This window comes from Nylanderia fulva, unplaced genomic scaffold (assembly GCF_048542155.1).
Source record: "Nylanderia fulva isolate GAGA-0341 unplaced genomic scaffold, ASM4854215v1 Scaffold279, whole genome shotgun sequence".
NCBI lineage: Eukaryota > Metazoa > Arthropoda > Insecta > Hymenoptera > Formicidae > Nylanderia > Nylanderia fulva.
The window spans coordinates 56,145-72,398 of record NW_028190346.1 but is presented as its reverse complement, the minus strand read 5'-3'; the positions used below and the strand labels follow the sequence as shown (position 1 = coordinate 72,398).

General features: G+C 35.8%; 1 protein-coding gene across 1 annotated transcript; it reads left to right on the top strand.

Annotated features, from left to right (window-relative positions):
- Nucleotides 1-2,037: 2,037 nt before the first annotated feature.
- LOC146722748 (uncharacterized) lies at nt 2,038-2,784 on the top strand. Its single transcript, XM_085483899.1, has one exon. The coding sequence runs from the start codon at nt 2,038-2,040 to the stop codon at nt 2,782-2,784; it is 747 nt and encodes a 248-aa protein (XP_085340025.1).
- The last annotated feature ends 13,470 nt before the right edge of the window (nt 2,785-16,254 follow it).

The following is a 16,254-nucleotide window of genomic DNA, read 5'->3' as shown; positions in this document are numbered from 1 at the left end:
TCCTTTATTAAATTTAATTAATTTATTATTAAGAAATAGAATTGTAATATGTTCAAGTATTCTACAAAGTAAATGATATTTTACAAAAATTATAAAATTTTAATAACTTTAATTGTATATATTTGTTACACGTAACGTTTTCACCAACAGATTTATAATATAATCATGTTAAATCATTATATTCCTTATTAATTTGATTGCATAGAAAATATTTAATTATCACGCACATGATTTTATATAATAAACAATTATCTCATTGTTTAGGATTGAGAAAAATTTGCCGCGCTCGATCAAACGAAAATTCACGGATCAGTCGAGAATTTAGGTAAAAGCAATTGCCGCGGGCCTAACACGGCAGCACCTCGCGGCACGCATCGCGGGAAGCGCCGCGGAAGCAAATTTTCGGCCAATTAGCGCGTTCCGCGTGTACCCCTCGCGATCACACGGTCGATAGCGTGATCGATTGGGTCCCCACCCTGTTTCTCCAAAGTCGAACTTTTTTATTTTTGCAGAAATTCTGGGCGCCAAAAAGTAGCTGGTACGCAATCTCTCAAAAGGATCTTCTTTCACAATGGAGAGTGATTTAGAAAGTCACTTCCTTATATCAAAAGCAGGAAAACTTAGTCGCTGGATTGGATTCGATTCATATGACCAAGAGTCCTCGAATTTACAACAACAACGTTTCGCGGATGCTTTCCTTTCCGCAAGTACTTTACGCCGCCGTAGTTTTTTTGAGATTCGCAACCATTATCCCGGTCCATCCAACTGTTTTTCGCTCCTCGCTGGGCGATCTAAGGTCGCGCCTCTCAAAGCGCTTCCAATCCCTCGCTTAAGAATTGTCATCTCGTCTATTAGCGCGCCTAATTGAATTCATAAGAAAATCTCTTCATTTACCAAAAATGCCAGTCCATTGTTGGACAGATTCGAGTATTGTGCTTGCTTGGTTAAACAAGCACCCATCTCATTGGAAAACTTTCGTCTCGCATCGCGTAACAGAGATTCAAACACGAGTGTCTGATGGCATTTGGCATCATGTCAGTACACATGAAAATCCCGCTGACTGTGCATCTCGCGGTTTACTCGGCACAGAATTAAGCGCCTTCGACATTTGGTGGCGTGGCCTTCATGGTTGAGTCTTAAACAGGATGATTGGCCCACATTCACAAGAACGCCGATAGACGAAACACATTTAGAAGAAAAATCGTGTCAAGTGCATCAAGTTAACGCTAATGAACCGTGGAATCTCACTACTCGATATTCATGGTGGCCGAAATTAATACGTATTACCGCCTACATTTACCGTTTCATAAGGAAGTGTAGAAAGAAACACACAATAGGATTGAACAACAAGTCTCAATCTCACGCTCTTACTACAGTTGAATTCAACAAAGCACGAAACTTCTGGCTGAATTTCATTCAGTTAGAACTATTCGAAAACGAGCTCCATAATTTAAAGTCAAACAAACCGTTGCCTACTCACAGTCCAATTCTCTCATTAAATCCGTTCCTGGATTTTGACGGTCTAATTTGCGTTGGGAGGCGATTAGAACACTTGTCATTATCTTTCCAGTCCAAGCATCCAATCTTATTAGCCAACCATACGATCACTACCATGATCATCCGTTATACGCATGTTGTATCTCTCCATACCGGTCTTCAATCCACTCTTTCAAAACTTAGACAAGAGTTTTGGATTTTGAGAGCAAGAAGTCTAGTAAAGTCGGTTATTTATAAATGTGTTCCGTGTACAAGAGAAAAGGCTCAAGTAGCTAGTCAGCTGATGGGCCAGCTACCTACGAGTCGTGTTTCGGCGCCCTCTCGAGCGTTTCTACACTACATAGCGGTGTCGACTACGCCGAACCAGTCTTCACACGTGCTTCAGCCGGCCGAGGAATTACCTCGCGAAAGGCCTACATAGCACTCTTTATTTGTTTAGCCACACGCGCTATTCATCTCGAACTGGTTAGTGATTACTCGACTGCTGCCTTTCTTAACGCTTTTCAAAGATTTTGTGCGCGACGTGGATTACCAGAGGTCATGTACTCGGACAATGGTACTACGTTCGCAGGAGCAGACAAGGAGTTGTCGCAAGCGTATCGAGACGCTCAAAGCGATGTTAACTTTCTCAACTTTATCGTGTCAGATAACATCACATGGAGTTTTATCCCTCCCCATGCTCCACACTTTGGTGGATTGTGGGAGGCAGGGGTCAAAAGCGTTAAATACCACCTTCGTAGGATATTAGGAAATCACACCCTCACTTTCGAGGAACTTACTACCGTGCTTTGTAAAGTTGAAGCATGCTTAAATTCAAGGCCCCTGTGTCCATTGACTGATTCGATTGACGACTTTGAATTTCTCACTCCGGGTCACTTTTTGATTGGATCGGCAATCACAATCAATCCAGAACCTTCTGTTCTGCAAATCAATGAAAACAGACTGTCACGGTGGCAGTTGTTGCGACAGATCACGGAGCGTTTTTGGAAGCATTGGCACGCCGACTATATTAACACGCTTCAACAGCGAACTAAGTGGCGAAAGGCAAAGTCACTTATCCATATCGGTTCCATGGTTCTGATTCAAAATCCTCTTCTTCCTCCTTGCAAATGGGAACTCGGACGCGTAATCCACTGTCGACCAGGCTCTGACGGATTAATTCGAGTAGTCTCCGTCAAAACAGCGAACTCGGAATATACGCGTCCCATAACTAAGTTATGTGTGCTTCCAATCGACGTTGATTCTGACGATTCCATCGAGGATCAGCCTCGAGTGTCAAGCAATTAACGATAATTCTAGTGTAAGTTAATTTACGATTTTAATTCTAATTACGTTATAATTTATGTAGCAAGTAAGTCAAGTTTATGTTCATTAGTTAAGTCAAAGCGTGCAAGTAAAGTCGCCAAGGCGGGCGGCGCTTGCAATCCTAAGTTTAAGGTCGTGCGAATTAGTACGAACAGCGGATACTGTTGTTTACGCGATCTGCGTTAAATGTTAAAATCCGTCCGCGATAACAACAGTGATCTATTAGAAGTTAACTTTAAGTCAATATTGTCAAACGTTTCAGGTCTACAATTTCACTTAAGTGCGATCTGAGCGTAATCAGAAGTTACATCTCAGTATCTTCTATATTGCATGGGATCAATCGTGACGGACGGTCACACGCAATCAGTTTTCATATAGCAAACCTCACTCACACGTGAGTGAACGATGCATCCTTGTGTAAGGTATACCGCGAGATCGAGTGGTTTCGAAATTCAAATTTTGAGGCGGGCGGTATGTTTAGGATTGAGAAAAATTTGCTGCGCTCGATCAAACGAAAATTCACGGATCAGTCGAGAATTTAGGTAAAAGCAATTGCCGCGGGCCTAACACGGCAGCACCTCGCGGCACGCATCGCGGGAAGCGCCGCGGAAGCAAATTTTCGGCCAATTAGCGCGTTCCGCGTGTACCCCTCGCGATCACACGGTCGATAGCGTGATCGATGAGGGTAGCATTCCGTCGGAGACAGTCGTCGTGGAGAGAGAGCCGGCTTTGGTCGCAAGTCAGACTAAAGAATTCGCGTTACGGTGTAATAAGTGCGTGAATGTATTATCGCGACAAATACGAACAGATTTGCGCGGTATTTTGTGACATATCGAGAGTGAAAAGTTAACGGGTAATCGGATCTCGTTCGCGACGCAACATACACGTTCTCGCGACGAATTCGCCATTGTCTCGTGCACGCTACGTGCACGTGATCGAACATTACGAGTATGAGTATTCGGATCCTGCTGGAGGATTCATTGCGATATTCGCGTACAGGTGAATGCATGTCGTGCATTCTCTCTCTCTCTCTCTCTCTCTCTCTCTCTCCCGCGTTCTCTCTCACAATTGTCGTAGTACGCCGTCGCGACGAATTTGCCGTTGTATTGTGCACGCTGCGTACACGTGATCGACTCCTGCGAATATTCGAATCCTTCTGGAGGATTCTGTGTGATAGTCATTTGCCGATGAATGCATGTCGTGCATTCTCTCTCTTTCCTTTTCTCTCTCTCAGGAGTGTCGTCACAGTGTTTTCGATTTCCAAAATCTGTCACGCGGTGTGCACGTGCAAGCGGCTAGCGACTCAAAGATTTGGCCAGGATCGCTTGCACTATTGTCGTCGAGCGATTGTAATCCTGCGTTAATCTTGTGAGTTAATTTTCGTTGTGAGAAGTGATCGTGAACAAGATAATTTAAGACAATTATTGAGTCGCGTTAAATCATATGTGCGCGTTTTCGATAAATTATAACGGTCGTCTACAAGAGGACAAATTTGTTATTGTACGATTCGCGATCGTGACTTTCAAATAGGACATTGTTTTTTCTTGCGACAAAAGACATTGGTGTCGATATCGAACAAACAGTTTTCTCTTTTGTGATCGCGAGCTTCGAAACGAATAATTGTTTTGTACGACGCTTGATACACAATCAGGCGTTCGATAAGTGATCAATTGTCAAATGTAAATTTGCTGCGCGTACAGCAAACGCTTTCGATTCTCATATCGAGTTTTTTGTTTTTTCTTTGGTTTGTTTGTGTCAAGTCCAGGTGACTTTCTGACGTGTGATATAATAAATTGATCTGTTTTTGTTCATCAAACTCAAGACTCCTTTTCAATTCGGCTTCCTGCGTAAATCATCAATCTCAGCGCACACATGGGTGCGCGATCACCCTATTAAGATACAGTCCACTCAACAATTATCCTATTGTCCATCCATCACATCTCTCATGAGATTCCTATGATTTCTTTCCAATAAAAAAAAAAAAAAACGGGTGAAGGATCTGAGAGGCGGCGCGCGAGACGCGGCCCTAAAAAGGCCGAGCATGCTCGTTTGTCGCAGCTTTGTGTCGGACCACGGTTCAAGCCGCGCGTTCGCAACACTCATCAATATGAATATTTGCAGATATAATATAATAAATATAAATATGTGAATATATTATTCTGTTTGCAATTTTTAATTATTAAATTATATTATTTCCAAATTATATGCATAATAGATATGCAACAAAACTATTATTATTAACAATATATTTGCAATCCAGATATTATATGAAACTATTCACACACAAGAAAAATAATATTTTGAAAAGTAATTGCTGGTGTACGATTACATTTTTGTTTAATTGGCAAACAAATATTTAATAAAATTTATTAATTTAAAAAAAGGAAAAAGAAAAATGAATCTTTTCAATATAAAAAAAAATATAAATATATAAATAAATACATAATAACAAAATATATACATTCTAAGCATTTAAATAATAATACAATTTTAAAACAAGACCATTTATATAAATATTTATATACAACGTATTCTAATTATGTTATTCAATATTTTTCAATATTTCTCTCTAATAATTTATTTATAATAAATAAACACAATTTGAATGTAATATGTAAAAACATTGTGAAATGGTTACCTAGTTGAATGCAGAAATGTTCTCCAGAAGGAAACTGTATGGTTACACTTCGTTGTATTACCAAACTTCCTGCAATATTTACATTTGATTAATAATTTTGAATTATAATATATATTGTATATATGTACAACACATTTTATTATAACATATTATACATTTATTATTTTGAACAAATGAAAAAAAATTTGAGAAATATATATTAACAGTAAATATAATTAAATTAAATATAATAAAATGTGTAATGAATTGAAAATGTTCTGAATAAAAATATGGTTTAAAAAACGTAAATTATTTATTATTTATATTGTAACTGTTACGTACAATAACTTTGCTAGAACCAAGGAAAAGATATATATTATTTAAATTCAGTCATATTAATATCATCAATCAAACATCTTCGATTAAAATTTAAATTGTATTAATCGTTACACATTGTTAATTAATGGAAATAGAGAAATTATATCGATTTTTTTAAGTCAATCATTAATGGAAGAAATTCGCATTAAATTTGCTATATTTAATCGTCAATTAAATATTTTTTAATTGTTTCTGCTCAAATCAATTGTCAATTGAATTGTCTTCGATTGAATCTGTTTTTTTCAATCGTCAATTAAAGTACTTCTAATTAAAATTAACTCATATTAATCGTTAATTAAAAACTTTTAATTAAATTAGCTTGTATTAATTGTTAATCGATCGTTCTCCGATTAATTTTGTTTATATCAATTGTCAATTAAATAATCTTTAATTGATTTCGATCATATTAATTGTTAATTAAACGATCTTCGATTAATCTAGCTTGTATCAATCGTCATTGTAACGAAATCTAATTAATCTTTCTAAAATTAATCGTCAATTAAAAAAATTTTAATTACATTTGATTACATCTGTTGTAATTAAATGTCATAATTAATTTAAAAAGTAATTAATTAATGAGCATCTCTGCTGGGTATATTGATTAAATTTAATTAAATTAAAATATAACTAATCTCTACGATAGTCGGCGGCGACGGGCTCGGCGGCGACGTGGTCGGCTTCATTCATCGGCATCTGAAATGTATAAAGAATATTAGTTTTATAATAGTTTTTTATAATAAAAAATAATAGTATTTTATAATGAAAAATAAAATACTTACATCTTCTGCCATTTCGGTTGAGTACATCTGGAATTATAATAAAATGAAATATATTTAACAAATTAAAAAGAAGAAAATATTATATATATATATATATATATATATATATAAAATATGTGGAATTGTATGAGCGCACGTGATCGCGGCCGGGCGCAAGGATATGGGGGGATTGAAATTTACTTGGTTGGGCGTTAAAAGTTCTATGTGACTGTTAAATGCTCGTGATTTGATTGAGCCGGAAATTCTAAAGATCTCCTTAATTAATTACACACGTACGGATTTTAACACTTGTTCGAATCGCGTCCCCTTGCGCTCAACCGTATAATAGACAAAATAAGATCTGGATATTTCGAACACCTGATGTAACGAGTCGATGCGCGTAAACAAGTTTTTATGCGCGAACGACAAGAGTAACATTAAAGTACGTCCGAAATATATCTATTGCAAAACTATATGTAAAATCATAATTATAATCACGGAACCAATAAATAAGATGCGAATATCTCAAAAATTCACGAAAAGATCCCGAAAAGTTCATAAAAATGACAATGTTCCGTCGCTTAATGCTAGTCGTTCTCGCGAAATAAATTATTAATAATAAACGAACTTAATTGCTGACTACTAATTAAGTGATTCTACATTTCATTAAAGACGATGATGATGTTAGAACGATAGTTTACAGAATCTTATATGTATATGACTTACCGAAGTTAGTTGCTGAGATGTCAGTCTTCTCACGGCCACAAATTGATTAGACCGCAGGCTGCGCGACAGGGGTGCGTAATCGTGCGGCTTGTATTTAGAATGATATGCTTGATGCCACGCGTTTCACACGTGTTGTTCTTGGCCGCGTGTTCATATCATCGATGTTTTCGACAATTTTCGGTGCGACGAAATAATCGCTGCTTTAATCAGGTAATGATTTTATAATTTGTGAATATGTTGATAAAGTTAATGTGTAAAGTTGTAAGATAATTAATTCTTTATATATTTGGATTATAATTAAATATTAATTTTATAATAGTACAGACACACACACACACACACACACGCGCGCGCGCTTATGTCCGTGTGTTGATACGTATATCTATATTCTTTAATTAATATTTAAATTTATATTGTACATATGCAGAATATATATACAGGATATCACAGAATTAGTAGTAAACCTGTTAATGGAAGATTCTTGAGATAATTGGGAGACGATTTTGCTTCTAACTATATTGATATATAAATTTATAAACTATATAGTTTTTTCAAAAATTTTGATTTTTCACAATATTTTATATACAAAATTTTTGAAACAAGATTGACGAAAAATTAATATTTTATGAGATACTTACGTTCATGCAAAATAATGTGTTAAAGATGTAAAATACCCTGTTAAATATTCTCTTTGTGATTATCTTATTCTTACAACTTATTGTTTTAATAATTATATTTCACTTTTACGCGATTTTTATTCTTTTTATTATTCCCCTTATTTATATATGTGTATATCGTCTATAATTCTTATAATTTCTTTTCTTTTAATTGCATCTTTTGCTATTTTTTATTTGTTTTCGAATTATTACCCTGTATACATATATATATATAATTTTTTTTTATAAAATCACTAAAATCAATGTTTACAAGCAACCATTATAATAAATATATATGTAGGAATCACGGATTGTGTCTTATTTCGGATAAAATAATAAAGTATTACGAGAAATGGTTTAATATAGGTATATTCAGATAACTTATCCGCAGTTCCACGTACTCTACGGTTTCGCGAAATTCGGTGCTCTTCTCTCGGAACCTCGGGAGAGACGCTTTATATCTTTGTGAAGCCCCGCGTGAGCCAATCAGGAAGCGACACATTGAGTGTTTAAATTCGCATATCTAATCCATCGCATGGCAAAACAAGAGTACAAAAACTGTCTCAAGACAAATACGGGCTCGAGACAATAGACCCGCAAGTCACAATAAATTTCGGCCACGACCGATTCGTCAACACGAGAAATAACAATATATCAAAACAACTTGAAATAAAAACGGACTTAAGACGATAAATTCTCGATTCCTACATTCGGCCATCCTGCGTTAATATCTGTCCTCAGATATTCTCCTCGGAAACCTCGTCATCGGTCGTTATTTCATCTTCTTCATTTATCCAACGCTTCATATATTCAGCTGCAGTGGATGTCTCATAAGGCCCTTCGTGTTCGCCCACCTTCTCGACGATGTAGCGGTCATTTCGCAATATCCTTTTAACCCGATACGGGCCTAAATACTTATGCGCAAATTTTAACCCAGGGTTAGCCTGCGTTCTTTTGATAGCCACCCGGTCGCCCACCACGTAAGACATAGCCGGCTTCCTTCGCTTGTTGAATCCTCGGCGATTCTCCTGCTGTGTCTGTCGAATAATTTCCTTGACTTGACTCCTTATTTCATCACGGTTTTCTTCGAATATGGAAATTAGCTCTTTCTCCACCAATTCTCGGATGGAGACGTCGTCTTTTATCTTAATATCCGTCCCAAACAGTAACCTGAAGGGCGTCGTTCCAATGCTCCTATGTTGCGTGGCATTCAAATATTTCTGCACTGTATCTAAATATTTATGCCACTCTTTTGGTCGGGGGGCAGACAGCTTTGTCAACAGCGGAATTAACGTCCGGTTGACCCGTTCGACTTGCCCGTTGGCTCTGGGCATTCCCGTTGTGGTAAGGACATGTTGTATTCCCTCCGCCTTGCAATATTCCTGAAAATCGTTGGAGGTGAATGCGGACCCGCGGTCCGAAATTAGTCTTCTCGGATTTCCAAAAACATGCGACTGTTTTGTTAAGCACGCCAACACCTCCGCTGTGTTCGCCGTCTTAACAGGATAAAGCCATACAAACTTTGTAAACGCGTCTATTACCGCCAGTATATATCGATATTGTTTCCGCGTCGAAGGGAGCGGTCCCAGGTGATCAAGATGAAACGTGTCCAAAGGAGTCTCTCCTTTCTCGATGGGATGCAACAATCCTTCCTTCTTACCATACTTCCTTTCGGCTAGGATGCACAACACGCAATTTCGAACAACTTTTTCGACTTTCGCTTTCAAGTCCGGAATCCAATAATCTTTCGCGACTATACGCTCAGTTTTACCCTCTGGCATATGACCTTTTTCGTGTACGTACCGGATAATTTGCGTGTGCATTGGTCGGGGAATCACCATTCGCTCTTCATCGCTAGTTAATTTATATAAAATTCCTGCTCGCATTACAAAGTTATCAGTCTTTTTCGCCTCCACCAGCTCAATAATTTCTCGCAAACGAACGTCTTCGCATTGAGCTTTCCGAATTCGCGTTATTATATTATCTTCGCACTCATTCCACATGCACACAGGCAACGGATTTCGACTTAGCGCGTCAACATGCGCCATCGCTTTCCCGGGGCGGTGCTCAATCGTATAATTAAATTCTTCCAATTGCAGAGCCCACCTCGCCATGCGCACGCATAAATCTTTTTTGCTCATGTAAGACTGAACGCTTTACAATCTGTCAATATCTTAAAAGGAATGCCTATTAGATACACGCAAAATTTTTTTAACGCTTTAATGACTGCGAGCTCCTCGAGTTCGTAACTGCTAATAAATCTACGGAAATAACCTGATAATCCTAGAAAACTCTGAACCTGCCTCACGTTCCTCGGCTCAGGAAATCTTGTGACCGCGTCCGTTTTTATCGCCGACGGCCGCACCACACCCTTACACATCCACTCGCCTATCTGTGTTTTTATTATCGGCTTCTCCTGTTCGGAACATCTCCGCGCTCGCTGATACACAGGTTCATCGTCCTCAAGAATTAATCGCATTTTTACATCTATATCGCGTATTTTATTCGGCGTATAATTTTGTATCATATTTTCTAATGTATCTCTATTTTTATCGTCACGGTGCGCAATGTCAAATTTATTCGCTTCATACTCATAGTCGATCTGTAACACTTCAGGTATCTTTGACAATCCCTGATCCGAATTTAGCCTCAAAACTAATATTTCATTCTTTATTAAAATCTCTACAGTTCTTAGAAAATCGGCTCCAATAATTAAATCATATCGCATGAGCTCATCGGAAACTACCCATATTTTCATTGAATACACGCTATCATCTATACGAACGTCGGCCTCGAACTCGCCTAACGTCTCATTACCGTCCGATCCTATACCGCGGAAATAGATTTTATTCTCTTTTAACGGAACGTTCAATCGACTATAGCAATCCGCACGCATTAAGCACATATCGCTACCGGTATCTATCATCGCTCGGATATCGCAATCAACGATGCGCAATCAACGATGCGCGTCTTTATAATATTTTCTATCGCGGAACTCGCTCACCGCACAACTATCTTTAGTGCTCGTTTTTCCAGTGCACTTTGCCGCTACGTGCCCGCGCTCGCCGCACCGAAAACACTTCACTCCACTTTCTTTTGTCGGGCAATTCGCACTAATGTGATTTTGTCCGCCGCAATTATAACATCGTCGTGGTTTCTGCGCCTCGCCGTCGCCTCTCCGCTGCCTCGCTCCTCCCTGAGATCTCGCGTCACCGCCAGGTTGTCCCATCGGGGTAGTCGTACCATCTTTTTGACCCTTCGGCCGGAAGGTCACCCTCTCAAATGCCCGCAACAAGGATGCCGTCGTCTCAAATCCCTGGATCCGCGCTTGGTTTTGCAAATTCATATCCGCTATTCCGTCGATGACGTAATCAACGAGATCGCTTTCCTCGACTGGCACCTTATTCGCTAGAATTATTTTATCGTGGAGGTACGCGCTGAAGGCCTCGTCTTTCCTCCAGATTCGTCCCTCAAATTCTTTTCTGCGTGCTACTTTATTCGGGCGGTGGTCGAACATGTCCTTCATTTCCGCTAAAAGATTGTCTGCCGATATCTCGATGTGCTCCGGTTTTGAACGAAACCATTCGGCCGCTTTTCCTTTGAGGCGTGAGCCTATTAGTATTTTAATCATATTATCTCGCAACCCATAGGTAGTCGCGAGGAGACGCACCTGCTTCTCCCAGACGCTCCAGGAGTCGGTGGCCCCGTCAAAATGTGCTAACAATTCAGCAATCGCTGTTATGCCGACTCGCACCGTCGCTCCCATTGTCTCCGTCCATCTCTCACCTTCTCGGCCACGCTCGGTCTCTCGCTCTCTCTCTCTTGCCCGAAGATGATCAGCCTCTCGCCGCGCCAACGCGAGCTCTCGCCCTAGGAGTTCTCTCTCTCTCCTGAGCATGTCCAGCTCCCGCCGGGTCATCTCCGTCTCGCTCACACCGGATGCTGCGGATGCCACGGATGCATCTTGTTCTTCGCTGTGCAACATATTATTCTGCACATTGTTTTCTCGCTCGCCGAGCCAATCACCCACAGGATCCGCTTCCAATAATCGGCTAATTAATTCGTTTTTTGCTCCGGTCGTACTTAGCCCCAAGGTCCTCAGCTTCTCCTTAAGCACCAGGACCGTTAAACCAGAGGAACTCTTCGTAGGACTCATTACGTCTCGTCGACTTACTCAAAGTCAAACTTGTCCTTCGCTCCAATGCACTCAGCACTCTCAGGCAACGCTATCGCACTCGGTATTACTGCAGCTTGTTACTGTCTCTCACAGTTCCATCCCGGACGAGCCCCCAAAATTTTGTAGGAATTACGGATTGTGTCTTATTTCGGATAAAATAATAAAGTATTACGAGAAATGGTTTAATATAGGTATATTCAGATAACTTATCCGCAGTTCCACGTACTCTACGGTTTCGCGAAATTCGGTGCTCTTCTCTCGGAACCTCGGGAGAGACGCTTTATATCTTTGTCAAGCCCCGCGTGAGCCAATCAGGAAGCGACACATCGAGTGTTTAAATTCGCATATCTAATCCATCGCATGGCAAAACAAGAGTACAAAAACTGTCTCAAGACAAATACGGGCTCGAGACAATAGACCCGCAAGTCACAATAAATTTCGGCCACGACCGATTCGTCAACACGAGAAATAACAATATATCAAAACAACTTGAAATAAAAACGGACTTAAGACGATAAATTCTCGATTCCTACATATATAATTAAAATACATCTAATATATATAATTTTGATTTAAATCGTAGCACCCTTTATACTACGCATGATGCAACACGCCTTAACCGAACAAATATTTTGGAAAATCGTTCGCTTATATACAAACAGCAAGTGAGTAATACAATATAGAATATAATATAAAAAAAATAAAATTACATAACTTAAATAATGTATAATAATAGAAGTTTTATAAAATGTCCCTTAATTTTCTTGCTTCTTCTGACATTATTTCATAATTTTTAGTTTTACAATTCTGCTATTTTTCTTGTTTTTCTACTAAATTTATTTTTAATTTCATTATTTTTACTATGAAAACCGCTTTTGTAGAAAGAAGTTGTTGATTTATCGTTGTCTCTCTTTCATATGCAGATTCATTGTTGTTTTGTTTATTTTTGTTTCATAATTTGTTATTTTTTGAAAATAATTTTTAAAATTATTTTTATTCTTTTTATTATTTCCCTTATTTATATATGTATATTGTCCATAATTCTTATAATTTCTTTTCTTTTAATTGCATCTTTTGCTATTTTTTATTTGTTTTCTAATCTTTTTAACAAGTTATTAAATATCTAACATCTCTTTTCCATTACCTTCTCCATTTTTCATTATTCTTCTCTCGTAGATCTACCTACTTATTTTTCTGATTTTTTGTTTTGTCTTTATTTTCTTTCAATTTGTTTTGTTATTGTTCAAAATCATTTTATAACTCTCCCAATACTTTGTTCAAATATAATCTGTTTTAGTGCTTTAATGAAAAATTAAATAATATATTATTTAATTGCATTTAAAATTATGTTATATTCTTTATTATCATAATATAAATATAAGATATATAAATAGATATATAAATTTATAAAGAAAAATGCAATTTTATATTTTGTTTCTTAGTATTTATTAAAATGTTTTATAACATAAATATTACACAAACAATTTTCACGTATTTGTAATGTTTTTCTACATATTTTAAATTTTTTGTGAATTTAGCCAATTACATCGCCCAAGTTTTATTAATTTTATGAGGGAAATTGCAGAATCACAAACAGATGATGCTCTACGTTACTTGCATAATTGGGATTTGGAAAAGCATTGTCCTCTCATAAAAATAATACGAGATTATAGTCATCCGGTGTACGAAACATTTTTCCGATGGTCCATAGAAAATATTAATGAATTAGAGATTGATTGCTTACCTATTACTTATATTACAGAAACATATCCCGATTTTTACGATTTTTTTATATTCCATGGTATGCGCAAATTCAAGCAGAAAATCAAAACTATTATTTTTTCAAGAGGATAGTTGGATGATATTCAATATGCAACAAATTGATAAATATCGATCATAAACTCATTATGACTTATTACTCGTCTTCATTTTACACACACACATACACACAATTGATATTACTTTATATTTTTGTCTATTTTATTCATTATCGTATAAAAATCTGAAATATTCATTATATATAACTATAATAGTTTTAAAATGTTTTGTGTAATGTTCTGCATTATTTAATTTGTGTAATGTTCTGCATTATTTAATATATAATTAAGGTATACATCAGTGTTTTTTATATTATATCAATCAATATTAAAATTTTAAAATTATATATTTATAAATATGTATTTTGTGCTAATAATAATAAAAATTATAAAAAAGTTAATTATATTTATAAAATTAATATAATAATAAGTGCAAAGTAACATACAATTTTCGTAACATTACATGTTACAGAAATTACACTGATTAGTAAAAATAATTGTGAAGAAGTTAATCGGAATACAATTAGAAAATATGGTTGCAAAGTGAATGTAATAGCTCTCAGATGTTTTAGTGAAATCAGCAGTGCACTGTCGAAGGAGATCATAAAATAAATAAGATTATTTTTGCCAAGTTATAGATTTTCTGCCTTAATACTAAATATCATATTTTAAATTACTACTGTGATGAAACCTAGACTGGTGATACCAAAAATTATTGTTACAATTAATTATGTTTAAAAATATTGGAAATTATGTATGAAAAATGTGTCATATTTCATGGTTTTTGAGAGAATGTGGATCATGTGCTGATTTTTTATTCTGAGCATTATAAAGAAGAATGTATACGTGTGTGTGTGTGTGTGTGTGTGTGTGTGTGTGGTAATACACTTTCCTTCTGGATAGCTGGATAGCGTTTATGTGTTCAAACATGTAACTATTTCACATCTTTTTATACATTACATTCAAATAACGTTTATTTACTATAAATAAATCACATCTGTGCCTCACCTCATATAATATATGTATATATATATATATATATATGTATACATATGTATATATTCTTCATAATACTCACATTAAAAAATCAGCACATGATCCACGTTCATTCAAAAACCATGAAATACGACACATTTTTCGTACATAATTGCCAATATTTTTAAACATAATTAATTGTAATAATAATTTTTGGTATCACCAGTCTAGGTTTAATCACATTAATAATTTAAAATATGATATTTGTTATTAAAGCTTGAAAATCTATAAGTTGACAAAAATAATCTAATTTATTTTATGGTCTGCTTCGACAGCGCAATGTTGATGTTACTAAAAGTTCTGATAGCAATGTATCCAACTATATTTTCTAATTATAATCCACATAATCGTCCTTCAAAAAAAGGAAATAATCGTTATTAACCATATAAATGTATTTTAACGCGCCACAATATGTTTATAACAATCTTTTCTGCTTATACTTAATATTTAATTTGATATGACTGGCTCAGACATATATAAGAATCTTTACTAGCTAATTATCATATAAAATCACATAATAAAAGTACTTGAATTTAAATTAATCATATTATTAACATTTATATGATGATCAAAAATGCTTGCTTATTTAAATAACTATATTTATTTATATGCAAATCTTACATATACATATTAACTGTCCTTCTGGATAATATTTTTGTGTCATCTTCTTGTACATGTGTATATATATATGTGTGTGTGTGTGTGTGTATGTGTGTGTGTATTACACATATATAATACAAAATTATTAATCTAATTTAAATATTGTAGGAAGTGTGTTAATATACTTTCGTTCTGGAGAGCATTTCTGCGTTCAACCAGGTAACCATTTCACACTCTTTTTATATATTATATTTAAATAATATTTATTTATTATAAATAAATATATATATTATATATATATATATATATATATATATATGTATACATTCTTCTTTATAATGTTGAGTAAAAAATCAGCATATATGATTCACATTCTCTCCAAAACCATAAAATATGACACATATTCCATACATAATTACCAATATTTTCATTTTCAAACATATTCAATTGTAAGAATAATGTTTGATATTACCAGACTAGGTTTCATCATAATAATAATTTAAAATATATTTGATATTAAAGCTTGAAAATATCTATGTTGGCAAAAATAATCTGATTTATCTTATGGTTTGATTCAACAGCGCAATGCTGATTTCATTAAAACTTCTTATAGCAATTAAATGAATTTTGCAATGCATCCAATCATATTTTCTAATTGTAATCTGCATAACCATCCTTCAACAAAAGG